The 12,091-nt window shown below is 49.7% G+C and overlaps 1 protein-coding gene across 6 annotated transcripts in view; it reads right to left on the bottom strand.

Annotated features, from left to right (window-relative positions):
- TK2 (thymidine kinase 2) overlaps window positions 1-12,091 on the bottom strand; it is a 44,504-nt gene that overhangs the window by 14,766 nt on the left and 17,647 nt on the right. For all 6 annotated transcript variants that reach the window (XM_071209136.1, XM_058279895.2, XM_004460909.5 and 3 more), the window contains 2 exons: window positions 10,268-10,357; window positions 8,241-8,314 (listed from right to left, as the gene is read on the bottom strand). In XM_071209136.1, the coding sequence (XP_071065237.1) occupies window positions 8,241-8,314; window positions 10,268-10,351 (158 nt within the window). In that variant the 5' untranslated portion in view covers window positions 10,352-10,357. The remainder of the gene's footprint in view (window positions 1-8,240; window positions 8,315-10,267; window positions 10,358-12,091) is intronic.

The following is a 12,091-nucleotide window of genomic DNA, read 5'->3' as shown; positions in this document are numbered from 1 at the left end:
GCCCCGAGGGCAGGCTCAATAGGCTATGACTGCAGGGAGAGGCAGGGAGGAAGGCGCTGAGGCTCTGAAGATAAGCTTCTGGCAGAGATGAGTGTGGAAATGGATCTGAGGGAGGGCAGGCAGTTTGCAGTTTCCCTCCTGGGAACCTGCCCAGCTCCTCCTGTGTTTGTCTGGATAATGGAGCACCCAGCACCCCCACCAGTGGCTGCCTTTATTTACAAAGCCCTCCCCCACAGAGGGCAGCACCTCTATAGCAAATCCAACCATGTGATTCACTGATGTGGGCACGGGGTCTCGCGGTGCCTTCCCCTTGTCTCAAGGTGGCAAAACCCAATGAGGCAGGTTAGCCAAGGAAGCAAGAAGACGAACCACAACATGGCCGACGGACAACATGGCCGACGGACAACATGGCCGACGGACAACATGGCCGACGGACAACATGGCCGACGGACAACATGGCCGACGGACAACATGGCCGACGGACAACATGGCCGACGGACAACATGGCCGACGGACAACATGACTGCAAGACCTCACTGAGACCTTGAGTTTAACATTGAGGTCTCAGTTTCTCTTTCCGGGACCTCCCCTGGGCCCCAGATATTCCAAACAGGCCTCACCACTGGCCTCCACTATGGTGGGGTAACCAAGAACAGCTGGGGCCCATTCCCTTATTAATTGTTAATTGTTAATTAACAGTTTAAAAGGAAACCAGGTAAGTGGACTTGGCCCAGTGGTTAGGGCGTCTGCAGTTCAAACCCCGGGCCTCCTTGACCTGTGTGGAGCTGGCCCATGCGCAGTGCTGATGCGGCAAGGAGTGCCCTGCCACGCAGGGGTGCCCCCCGCATAGGGGAGCCTCACGCACAAGGAGTGCGCCCTGTAAGGAGAGCCGCCCAGCGTGAAAGTAAGTGTAGCCTGCCCAGGAATGGCGCCACACACACAGAGAGCTGACACAGCAAGATGACGCAACAGATTCCCGGTGCCGCTGATGAGGATAGAAGCGGTCACAGAAGAACACACGGCAAATGGACACAGAGAGCAGACAACGGGGGGGGGGAATAAAAAAATAAATCTTTAATTAATAAAAGAAATAAAAGGCAACCACGCAACACAGAGCTCACTCTCTCTGCCTAGAGGAGCCCATGCCAAATCTAAGTCCACATAAATCCTGCTGTTTTCTATGGGACGCTGTTTGCTGTCCCCTTTGCCCTGAGGCCTGGAGAGCCCTCAATTTGAGCAACGTGGGCTAGGACAGGGATCTCACACTCAAAGGCTAGCTACCTGGTTTACATTATTTCCTTTTATTTTCACAAGTCCCCATTAGGTCGATTTTGGTCCCATTTTATAGATGAGGAAAACTGAGGCTCAAAGAAGTGACGCCAACTTAGTCTGAGCAGGGATTCATGCCTGGCTCTCAGTGGCCCCGAAACCTATAAGCTTTTCAACACTCACCTTCCCAGTTCTGTCCCAGTTCTGAGGGGACTGTTCTGGATCAAGTCCAGTGTCTCTCTGGCCTGAGCTCAAGGACAGCTGCAGCCCTTGGCCTGGGTCTGGAAAGAGCAGCGGAGGGGTCCAAGCTACAAATCCAGTTGGGAAGGTAAAAGGACCTGCCTGTTCTAAAACCTGGGTTTTAACCAATGTCCCCAGCCATCAGCTGCAGGTAGGTAAGTGAGAGTGTCATTTCCCCAGCCAGGCCCCACTCAATCCCCTTACTTCAGTGCTTAAAAAACACTGACTAGGCAATCTCATAAAACCTTTGCATTCCATTATTCAACCCACAGGGCTCAGGCCGCACAATTGCCTGAGTGGCCTCTCTAGCTTCCTGAGTCTTTCTCCCCACCTTCAGCTTTTCATTTCAGCCCTGTGCCCATACCTCAGAAGTTCCCATCTTTAAGGAGAGTGTATAAGCAGAAGCTTCTTCTTCAGTAATTAGCGTGACCCTCGCAAACCCTGGTGGCAAAACTGCGGTTACATTCTGTCCACCGCAAACTCCTGGAGGGGAGTGGGGCTGAAAGAGGCAGCTCTCTCCCTAGGTGTTTTAGTTTCCTAGGCTGCTCAAGGAAATACCATGAAATGGGTCGGGTTAAACAATGGGAATTTATTCATTCACGGTTTGAGGCTGGGAAAAAAATCCAAATCAAGGTGATGCTTTCTTCCTGTAGACTGTGGCATTCTGGAGCTGGCTGCTTGCGATTCTTGGTCCTTAGCTTGTCATGTGGCAAGGCACACAGCAGCGTGTCCTCTTCTCTCTTCTCCTCCAGGTCCCATGATGTTCAGCTTTCAGCTGCTCCCTCTGGCTTTGTCTTCTGTGTCTGAATTTTTCCAACTTTAAAAGACTCCAGTAATAGAATTAAGAGCCATCCTGACTGAGGTGGGCCAAGCTTAACCGAAGTAACCCCATCAAAAGGTCCTACTTACAATGGGTTCACACCCATGAGAATGGATGAGGTTTAAGAACCTGTTTTTCTGGGGTACAAACAGCTTCAAACCACCGCACTAGACAAGCACTTCACTTGCTCAATAAGAAGGCGAGATGGCCCTTTGAAAAATGTTACTTTGTAAGCTGCAGAATTCTAATACATGGGCTTTTTTGGGAAACCTGAGCCTGCAACAAGAACGATGAGTTCACCTTTTGCCCATGCCCCCCCAGAGATTCCAAACCAAGGTTGAGAGGCTCTGAGAAAGAAAAAAAGGACCACCTCAGCCCTGAAGCAGCGGCAGCAAGTGCAGCAGCAGCCGCCGCCCTGCCTTGTGAAAGGGCTGTCCTCATCACGGCATATTAAAAGGTCCTTTTTCTTGAGCATCCAGAGGAAGAAAAGAAACATGGGTTCCCAGGCCAGAGCTGATGCCTACACGTCATCTTCTGGTTACTGGTACTGAGGTAGGAAAGGAGGAAAAGGGAAATAACTCGGCAATGGGGAAGGACCAACAGAAAAATTACCATCAGAGAATACCTACCCACAGTGGAAAATCACCCGCCCAAGGCCTGGTGCTGGAAGATAGCAGATGACAAAAGGCCCGCCCATCACCTGATCACCACACCACCACTGACCACTCCCCTGGATGTTCCCACTCTGGTCCGCAGACATACAGAGCCAGTAGAAAATCATAGTTTTCAATTCCTCTTTTGCACAAAAGCAAGCCCTCTTTTGCATGAAGTGGGGAGGAGGAAAAGCCCTAAGCCTTCCAAAGACGACTCTGAACCACATGAGGGGGCACTCCTACCAGCATGCCGGTGCTCCCATCTCGAGTGTGTACTTTAGCTTTTCATTAAATTCTCTTGCTACTATATGCCTAGTCCTTGAATTCTTTCTTGCGACTGTGTCAAGAACCCTCCTACCCTAGGTTGAAGTCTTTCTCCAAGGCCTCCCAAGGCCCTGCTGGCATCGGTACCAAGCTGCTCCTGCAGGTGGGGACAAAAGCATCCTGTTCTCTGTTCAGGCAATGGCCCCAGCAAATGCAGTTCAACACTATATATTTGGTTTTGGTTCAGAGTTGACTCATTGTATCGGAGAAGCTGGTGCCGTAAGGAGAAAGACCATAAAGGAAGTCCCAAATCTACCCTCTCCACTCATCTCTTCTTTAGCGCTGACTTAAAACACTTCTTCCTGTGACTCAAAAAAGAAAACCAGGAAGCGGACGTGGCTCAACTATAGAGTGGCCATCTACCATATGGAGGGTCCAGGGTTTGATCCCCAGGGCCTCCTGACCCGTGTGGTGAGCTAGCCCACGTGCAGTGCTGCTGCACGCAAGGAGTGTCGTGCCACACAGGCGTGCCCTCACATAAGGGTGCCCCACGGCAAGGTGTGCGCCCCTCAAGGAGAGCCACCCCACGTGAAAAAAGCACAGCCCGCCCAGGAGTGGCACCACAAACACAGAGAGCTGACGCAGCAAGGTGACACAACAAAAAAGAGAAGCAGTTTCCCAGTGCCACCAGATAATGCAAGTGGACGCAGAAGAACACACAGCAAATGGACATAGAGAGCAGACAACAGGGGGAAGGGGAGAGAAATAAATAAAACAAATCTTTAAAAAAAGAAAACCTTTGGACTATGACTGCCCCACTCCCAATCTAGGAATAAAACCAACGTAACAAGAAAATCCCGACAACCAAAACCTGGAGCTACAACTGTGAAATGAAGACACGACAGGCTTGGGTACAGGAAACTGCGCACATTCCACACTGCGCTGAATGGCCACCACAGCAGGTGCCAGCCCCAAGAACAGCAATCAAGACTCTTGCTCTTGTGACCCCCGAGGCCCCGGTGAGGCCCCAAGGAAGCCACAAGGACATAATGCAGGTGCAAAGGGCCTAGGCGCAGGGACAGAAAGCTCCCTGCAGGCCACCTGGCTGCCTGCTTCGTACTCCTCAAAGTGCTTTTTCCCCTCAAAGTGTGTTCCCCCAGGCCCTGCAGGACCAGGGCCTCAAGGGGGGCTTGTTACCAGTCACCCACTGACTGAACTGAAATGTGCACAACAGGTGACCTGGAAGCTCCAATGGGAGGAGAGGCCCATTCTAAGGCATGTAGGGGAGGCGACCCCGCCCAGCTCCCCCTCGACCCAGCATCTGGGGAGTCCCAGCCTCTGGGGATTCTCAGCCTCTGTGGCTCCGATGGACGCTGAAGCCTCTGGACTTAATTAGAGAAGTCTAGATGTGTCTCCACTTCCCTCTTCACTCCTTGCCCCACACGGCTCCAGTGTCTGCTCCTTAGCAGCCAAATAGGGTAATGCTGGCCCGAGGGGCTCCTGGAGGGCTAAGAGGGGATGGCGCCCGTGAAGAGCTCCTTTCCACCTGCAGGAGCCCAGCTTCCAGGCCCGTTTACTTTTCAGTGAAGTGCAGGGGGTTTTCAGTGCCCTTCCCCCTGGGTTCTCGGGCCCCTGGACTTGGATTCTCTGGGTATGTGGCTGAGGTCAGGGGTACTCCAAGGCACTTGCTAAGCATGGAGTTTGTTACACGATCACCTACTTTTCTCAATAAGTAATAAAAAATACTATTTTAGATTACAAACAGAAGAATATATTACAGAATCAAATGCAAAATCCACATGAATTTCTAAGATGAAAGACAAGACTTGAGCGGCATTTTCCAGTTTGCTAGTGAGCTGCTTCAGGCCATGGGGGCTGTGTGAGCTTTCCTCTGCCTTTAGAGGACTTCAGTGAGAGGGTCTGAGCAGCACTCCCACCTGCAGCCGCCAAAGGTCACAGGTGGCCCATCCTTGGGGCTGCCACAAAGCTCCTTGCAGCCTCTGCTGGGCCTGAGGCCAGGCACTGGCCGACAGCCTGGGGGCATCATCAAGCGATACCAGTAATCTCGGGATTCCAACAAGGTCTTCAGGGGAATCTGTGCTCTCTAGGAGGCTGTATGAACTTGAGACAGAGCCCAAGAGCAGAAAGAAGGACCCTGCACATTTCCTCTGAGGTTCACTGCCCCACCACCCCAGCACAGACATTCTTACCACAGAGGCCAGGCATCGCAGGGTGGGAGGGATATGGAGGCATAAATATGAAGTTACCAGGGCAGGAAAAGGGCTAAATAAATAAATTAAAAGCCCATTACTGGGAAGTAGATGTGGCTCCAGCGACTGATCTCCTGCCTACCACATGGAAATCTCAGGTTCGGTTCCAGGTGCCTCCTGGAAGCAAGACAGCAAACTAACGCAGCGAGCTGACATAAGATGACACATCAAGGAGACACAAAGAGGAAAGACCATGAGAGACACAACAAAGCAGGGAGGTGAGGTGGCTCAAGCGACTGAGCACCTTTCTCCCACATGGGAGGTCCCAGGTTCGGTTCCCGGTGCCTCCTAAAGAGAAGACAAACACAGAGCAGACGGAGAATGGACACGGAGCAGACAGTGAGTACAAAACAATGAGGGAGGTGAAATAAATAAAAATAAATCTTAAAAAAAAAAAACCCACATTATTTTCCTATACTACCCATAAAACAGCCTGGGGTAAGACCCCTGCCTCTGTCCTCTGGACCCATGACCTCGAACACAGCCAGGGAGATTCTGAATACAGAATCTGTTCATCAGAAGTGCTGCAATGAAGGACAATGGGTGTGAGTTACCAAAACCCATGAACATCAGCTGAAACAGCAGCCTAGGACAAGCAAGGGCAAACAGCTCCTGGGGAGATTCGCCAGGCACTGGGCAGCCTACAGGTGGTAGGCAGGAGGAGTGAACTGGCAAATTTCATGAAGACCAAACCAGGCAAGGGTGTGCACAGGTCGCAAGGACAACTGGTCCAGAGACAGATAACGGGGAAAGACGGGAAATGGGCTCACTGAGGGTTAGAAACCTGGCCATGCTGATCAGAGAGCAAACCCCAGGGCCAGGATGGAGCCCGAGTCCACCTAATACCATTTCCCTTTTGTCCCCTTGCTCTCCGGTCAGTCCATCCCAGGCACCTTCTTCAAAAAGAGCCACTGGCTCCGACACAGAACTGGTTAAGCTGTCTGGGATTAGCAGAAACATTTCAGCAATATGAGATCTGCAGGAGCTCCTACCCCCTGCCCAGCTACTCAGAGCTCTGATAAATACCCAAGGGGCTCCCTTTTCCCTCTCCCCTCTCCTCTGCCCATCCTCCCTCTGGCAGAGGCACTAATGAGCGAGAAGCAGAGGACAGCAAAGAGTCAGATAAACCTAGCAGTGGATACCCATGAACATGAACATCCCCGGCCCCCCTGGATACCTGGGCAGTTGGGTGAAGAGGGGATTCTGGCATTAGGAGTGCTGCCTGCTTCAGGGGCAAGCCAGAGCTCACAGGAAAATCCTGAAGTCAGAGGACAAAGCTGTAGGCAGGACTTGCCTGATGCTCAGAGTGGGTGGGTGTGAGGCAGAGGCTTTCGTCTCTGGGGCCACACAGCCTCCAGGGCACAATCCATGGCTGGCTTAGAACCAATGGGATAAGCCCATCAAAGTGGAGGGGAATGGCTGGAGTCCAAAGAACGGCTGCAGGACCTGCCTCTAACAGCAGTTAACAAGTATCTAATATCTACCAGGAGCCCACTCTGTGCTGAGTCTGAACTCGGCAAGTAAAGCAGATTCACTCCCTGCCTTCAGGGAACTTATGGTCCAGCTGGAGAGAATGAGCAATAAGCAATTAAGTCAACATGTATGAACTGACCGTGCAAGACTGACATTTTTCTAGATCAAAACTGATTGAATATTAACAATGGCATATGGTTTAGCCTAATTAGAAGTTGTTTGAAAATACTAAAAGAAAATCAACAAGACAGCAATAATTAAGAATAATAAGGAGGCTCAACCCATCTAGATGGGGTGATCAGAAAGGGGCAGGAGAGGATATGATACTTAAGACAAAAGCTGCAGATGAGAGGAGCCAGCTTGTAGAGGTGGCAGGAAGAGTTTTCTACCTATCAGGGCCAGCTCTGTGAGAGTGACGGCAGTACCTGAAGATCAAAGCAGAGGGGTGGCAGGTGGGGATGACAGGGAGAGAGGGGCCAGGCACACAGCTACCAAGAAGGGAAGGAATGAGGAGGAAGCTGAAGCTTCAGACCCCAGCTGCAACCCATTTCCCAAGACCTCTCAAACTCAGCAGTCAACTGAGCACTGGATCCCCATGCCTCTGACAACTTGGAACTGACGGGTCACCAGAAACAGATGACAGAGGCTGCTCCCACAAGGGCAGAAGGCAGCTTTGAGTTGAACCACAACAAATAGTAGGCACCCCTGTTTTTCACCCTTCCCTATGTTCTTGCCCTTTGCCATTTAACTTGAGGGCCTCCCACCTCTGACTCTGGGCAGCCTACTTTGCTTTGCTTTGGTCAATGGGATGTCAGCAAATGTGAAGCAGAGGCCTAAGAAAGTGCTCATGCATCTCCACTTGTGCTTTTGCCCTCTGCCATCACCGTGAGCACGGAATGCCCTGGCTAGCCTGCAGGTTCCAGGAGGAGGAAAGGCAAGAAGAAAAGAGACGAGTCATACCAGTCATCCCTGCCAAGGCCATCCGAGACCAGCCAACCCCAGACCTGTCACTGCGCCCAGCCAAGGTTGGCAGAGCTGCCTGGCTAGCCACCCTAGACGCATGAGCAAGAAACGCAGATACCTGTTTGCCACTGAGGTTTTGTGACTGTGTGTTACACAGCATTACTGTTGCCACAGACAACTGATACAACATTGTAGGTACTCAAAATCTGTCAACTGACCGAATGAGTTCCAATTTCACTTCTAAAAATTAACGGTTTCATAAATTAGCAATTGCACAAACTACAGTACCTTCTATACAGGTTTTCTACAAAAACGTATCTTGCGCTGTGAATCGACCTCTCCATCAACCGGACAGGTGACGTCTAGAGGAAAACAGAAAAGGATTCACTAACTCAGGCAAAGAGGAGATGGTCAGGAAGCCCTGATAAAAGCCTGCCTGTGGTCTTTCCTGAATACAAGAATTTAGAAAAGGGAGAGAATTCAGAGGCAGCCCCTGTGTCTGCGTGTCAGGCCTGAGGCTCAGCTGTGTTCCTGCCCCATCCGGGGCTGGCCCATACCCTGAAGCTCAGTGGTAAGTGCAGCATCACCAGGGCTGAGGCGCAGCAGCAGCAGCCTCTTTCACAGGAGGCGGCTCAGCCAGAATGCGGGCTTGGGGTGTGTTGCAAAAACTGCCAAGTCCTGTCCCAAGGCAAAGTGTGGTGATTAGTAAGGACCAAAATGTCTGTAAAGTGAATTTGCTTAAGCGGAGGGACCTGTGTGCCTGAGCCAGAGGCTGGAGAGGGCTGCGCTGAGGCTGAGGTTCTGGGGACTCCACCACTGCTGCCTCAGGGTCTGGCTTCATGGAACCCCAAAAGGCTGTAAGACCTGCCAACTTTGCTGCCTCCTCACAGGCGAGTGTGGGGATCCCTGCAGCCCTTTAGAAACCGGGAGCAGGAGTGAGTAGGATGACACTAACAGTGCCCCTCTCTGCCAAGGTGCCCAAAGCCCTCCACAAATCAGTGCTCCCTTTGTCCACAGTGTCCCTTTGGGAAGCAGAAGGGGTTCTTGCCCTTGACCCCAAGTGGCAAACACTGCTCTGCTCATCAGTGCAACCCACAGACCCCATAGGACTGGGGCAGCAAATGAGACACAGAGTCAAAGCCAAAACCCAGGAATATCCCAACTCTCTCCCTGCTTGTCTATCTGTTCACCTGTCCTCTGTCCGTCCATCTTCCTTTCCATTTTTCCATCTTCTCTACACTTACGCTTGTCCATTTTCTCTGCTAGTTCTCCATTCATTCATTTCTCTTTCTACTTGTCTTTCTCAATCTGCCTACAGCTCTCTCCTACAAGGTAGATTTCCGTAAATGGAGGAACACACTTTATATTCCACCTTAACTAGCCTTTCAGATGTATTAGATACAATTTAGGGTTGCTACTAAGTGTCCACTCAAGAAAAGTAGGGTAGGCAAAGGGGAAAAGTACCAACTTCAGATCCTCTGACCTCTATCTTTTAGATAGAGATTTGAGGAGATAGAAATTCATATTCACCAAAAAGTTTATGTCTTTACATTTTTAAAGACAACAGATTCACAGTAAAACTGTAACTGAAGTTGCGGGTGCCTAGCTCTGGATTAAACCATCCAGACCCAATGGCTTTGCCAACACAACTGGCTGCAGGCACATCCCACCTCCTTCAAGGAGAGCCTCCAAAGCTGGACTCTTAGGTAGTGCTTGCAATTTTCCAACCACAGGTGTCCAACAATCTCCTCAGCCACGCTTTCTTCTAAGAGACTCTGGCCCTAGGCACAACCCTACTGGAGTGAGCCCACGCAGCCATGTTCATGACCTATCAAGCTGCCCTGACAGTCGACTGACCCCGGGTGGAGCTAACAGCCAGGTCCTGCATTAGACAAATGGTTCTGAAACTTTAACGTGATCAAAATCACCTGGAGGGCTTGAAGAAACACAGATTGCTGGGCCCCATCTCTAGATTATCTGACTCAGTAGGTCTAGAGTGGGGCCAGAGAATCTTTATTTCTAACAAGTTCCCAGATGATGAGGCTGATGCTGGTCCAGGGACCACATCTGGAGAAGTGAGTCTAATGGTGCTGAGCCCAGGAGCAGCAGTCATAAAGACAAGCTCAGAGAGACCCCACAGCGACCACTTGGCTGGCTGAGGTTGGCAGGTGGGGGCCACAGGACATGAGACCTTGGCCCCCAAGACAGACAAGGTGCTGAAGGCCCAGCTGAGCTTCAGTTTCCCTTCCTTGCAACCACACACCCTTGACTTGAAGAAAAAAAGTAATGGTTAAAACTGAGCCCCTGAAGCATACCTGAGGCCGAGTGTGCTGGTCCAGCATGGTGAGCTGCACATACGTCTGCAGCGTGAGGCCCCACCGACAGGCATCACGGTACATCAGGCCCTGCAGGAGGGAGTATAGAGCACTTTACCTCAAGTGTCATCTGAGGGACCCCAATCTATTTGATCACCGACAGCCATCTCATTTAACCTACGTGCAGATGGGAGAGCAGAGGTAGGCACAACATAGTCAAAGGGCCCTCAGACCACAGCAGAAAGAAGACAGACATCAGAGCAATGATGAAAGAGCCCAGGACCAGCTATACCAGCTATAGCAGGAGGCCATCTAGAGTCCCAGGGAACATTCCTTCAGTCACTCAGTAAAAGTTCACTGAACAATGAGCACACTCACAGTGGTAAACTCTAGCATATAGGTTACTAGGAAATAGAATGTGGGTTGAGAATGGGAGATGATGCTTAACGAATGCAGCATTTTTTTTCATTGTAGTTTTTTTTTTTACTTTTAAAGAAGTTTTAGGTTACATAAAAGTTACATCGAATTCCTTGTGATCTATTAACTTTAATTTAAAAAAATTTTTTTAAAGTTACTTTGGAAATATAGGGGATTTCCATATATCCCCTCCCCCACACACATTTTCCCCTATTAATAACATCTTACATCAGTAAGATATATTTGTTACAATTGATTAACACATATTGAAGTGTTGTTACTAATCATGATCTATTGATTACACTTTGCATTGTACAATTTCATAGGTTTTGACAAAATGTATAATGGCCGGTATCCACAATTACAGTATCACATATACAGCATTTTTAATAAGGTTAATTGTAAAAGTGTGGGAATGAACAGAGTAGATGGTAACACGTTATAGTGAGTATAACTAACACTGCTGATTTATAATGAGATTGTAGCTGAAAGGGGTAGTGTTTGGACGTAAATGTCAACTGAAAGGAAACAAGAAAATAATCTAGGGAATGTATAACAGTGATTCTGGGGGTGGATAAAGATAGTGGTTAACAGTATAACTAGGCGGCGGACTTGGCCCAGTGGTTAGGGCGTCCATCTACCACATGGGAGGTCCGCAGTTCAAACCCTGGGCCTCCTTGACCCGTGTAGAGCTGGCCCATGTGCAGTGATGCTGCGCGCAAGGAATGCCCTGCCCCGCAGGGGTGTGCCCCGCAGGGGTGTCCCCCGCGTAGGGGAGCCCCACGCTCAAGGAATGCGCCCCGTAAGGAGAGGCGCCCAGCGTGAAAGAAAGTACAGCCTGCCCAGGAATGGCGTCACCCACACTGAGAACTGACACAACAAGATGACGCAACAAAAAGAGACACAGATTCCCGTGCCACTGTCAACAACAGAAGTGGACAAAGAAGACGCAGCAAACAGACACAGAAAACAGACAACCGGGGTGGGGGAGGAAGGGGAGAGAAATAAATAAATAAATAAATCTTAAAAAAAAAAAAGTATAAATATAAGAATGTTCTTCTTTTACAACGTTTTAAGAATGTGGAGATAGATGAGAAAATTACAATTAATGTAACTTATAGATGATAGCTAACAGTAATACTGTAATATTTTGCAGCAATGGCAAGAAGATCAATTCCAAGGGATAAAAATAAGAAGGCATAAGGGGACATGGGATTTTTCCTTTTGAAGTAATGAAAACTTCAAAAATTGAGTGAGGTGATAAAGGACAAATAGGAGAATGTTCTCCGTGAACTATAACCAATGTACAATATTGATACAGGGTGTTAATAATCGGGTGGGTTGGGGGGAAATACACCAAAAGTAAGATATAGGCTAGAGTTAGTAGTGATATTTTGACGATGCTCT

The sequence above is a fragment of the Dasypus novemcinctus genome, chromosome 18 (assembly GCF_030445035.2).
Source record: "Dasypus novemcinctus isolate mDasNov1 chromosome 18, mDasNov1.1.hap2, whole genome shotgun sequence".
Taxonomy (NCBI): domain Eukaryota; kingdom Metazoa; phylum Chordata; class Mammalia; order Cingulata; family Dasypodidae; genus Dasypus; species Dasypus novemcinctus.
Note: the sequence above shows the minus strand (reverse complement) of the source record. Positions and strands in the feature narration are given on the sequence as shown.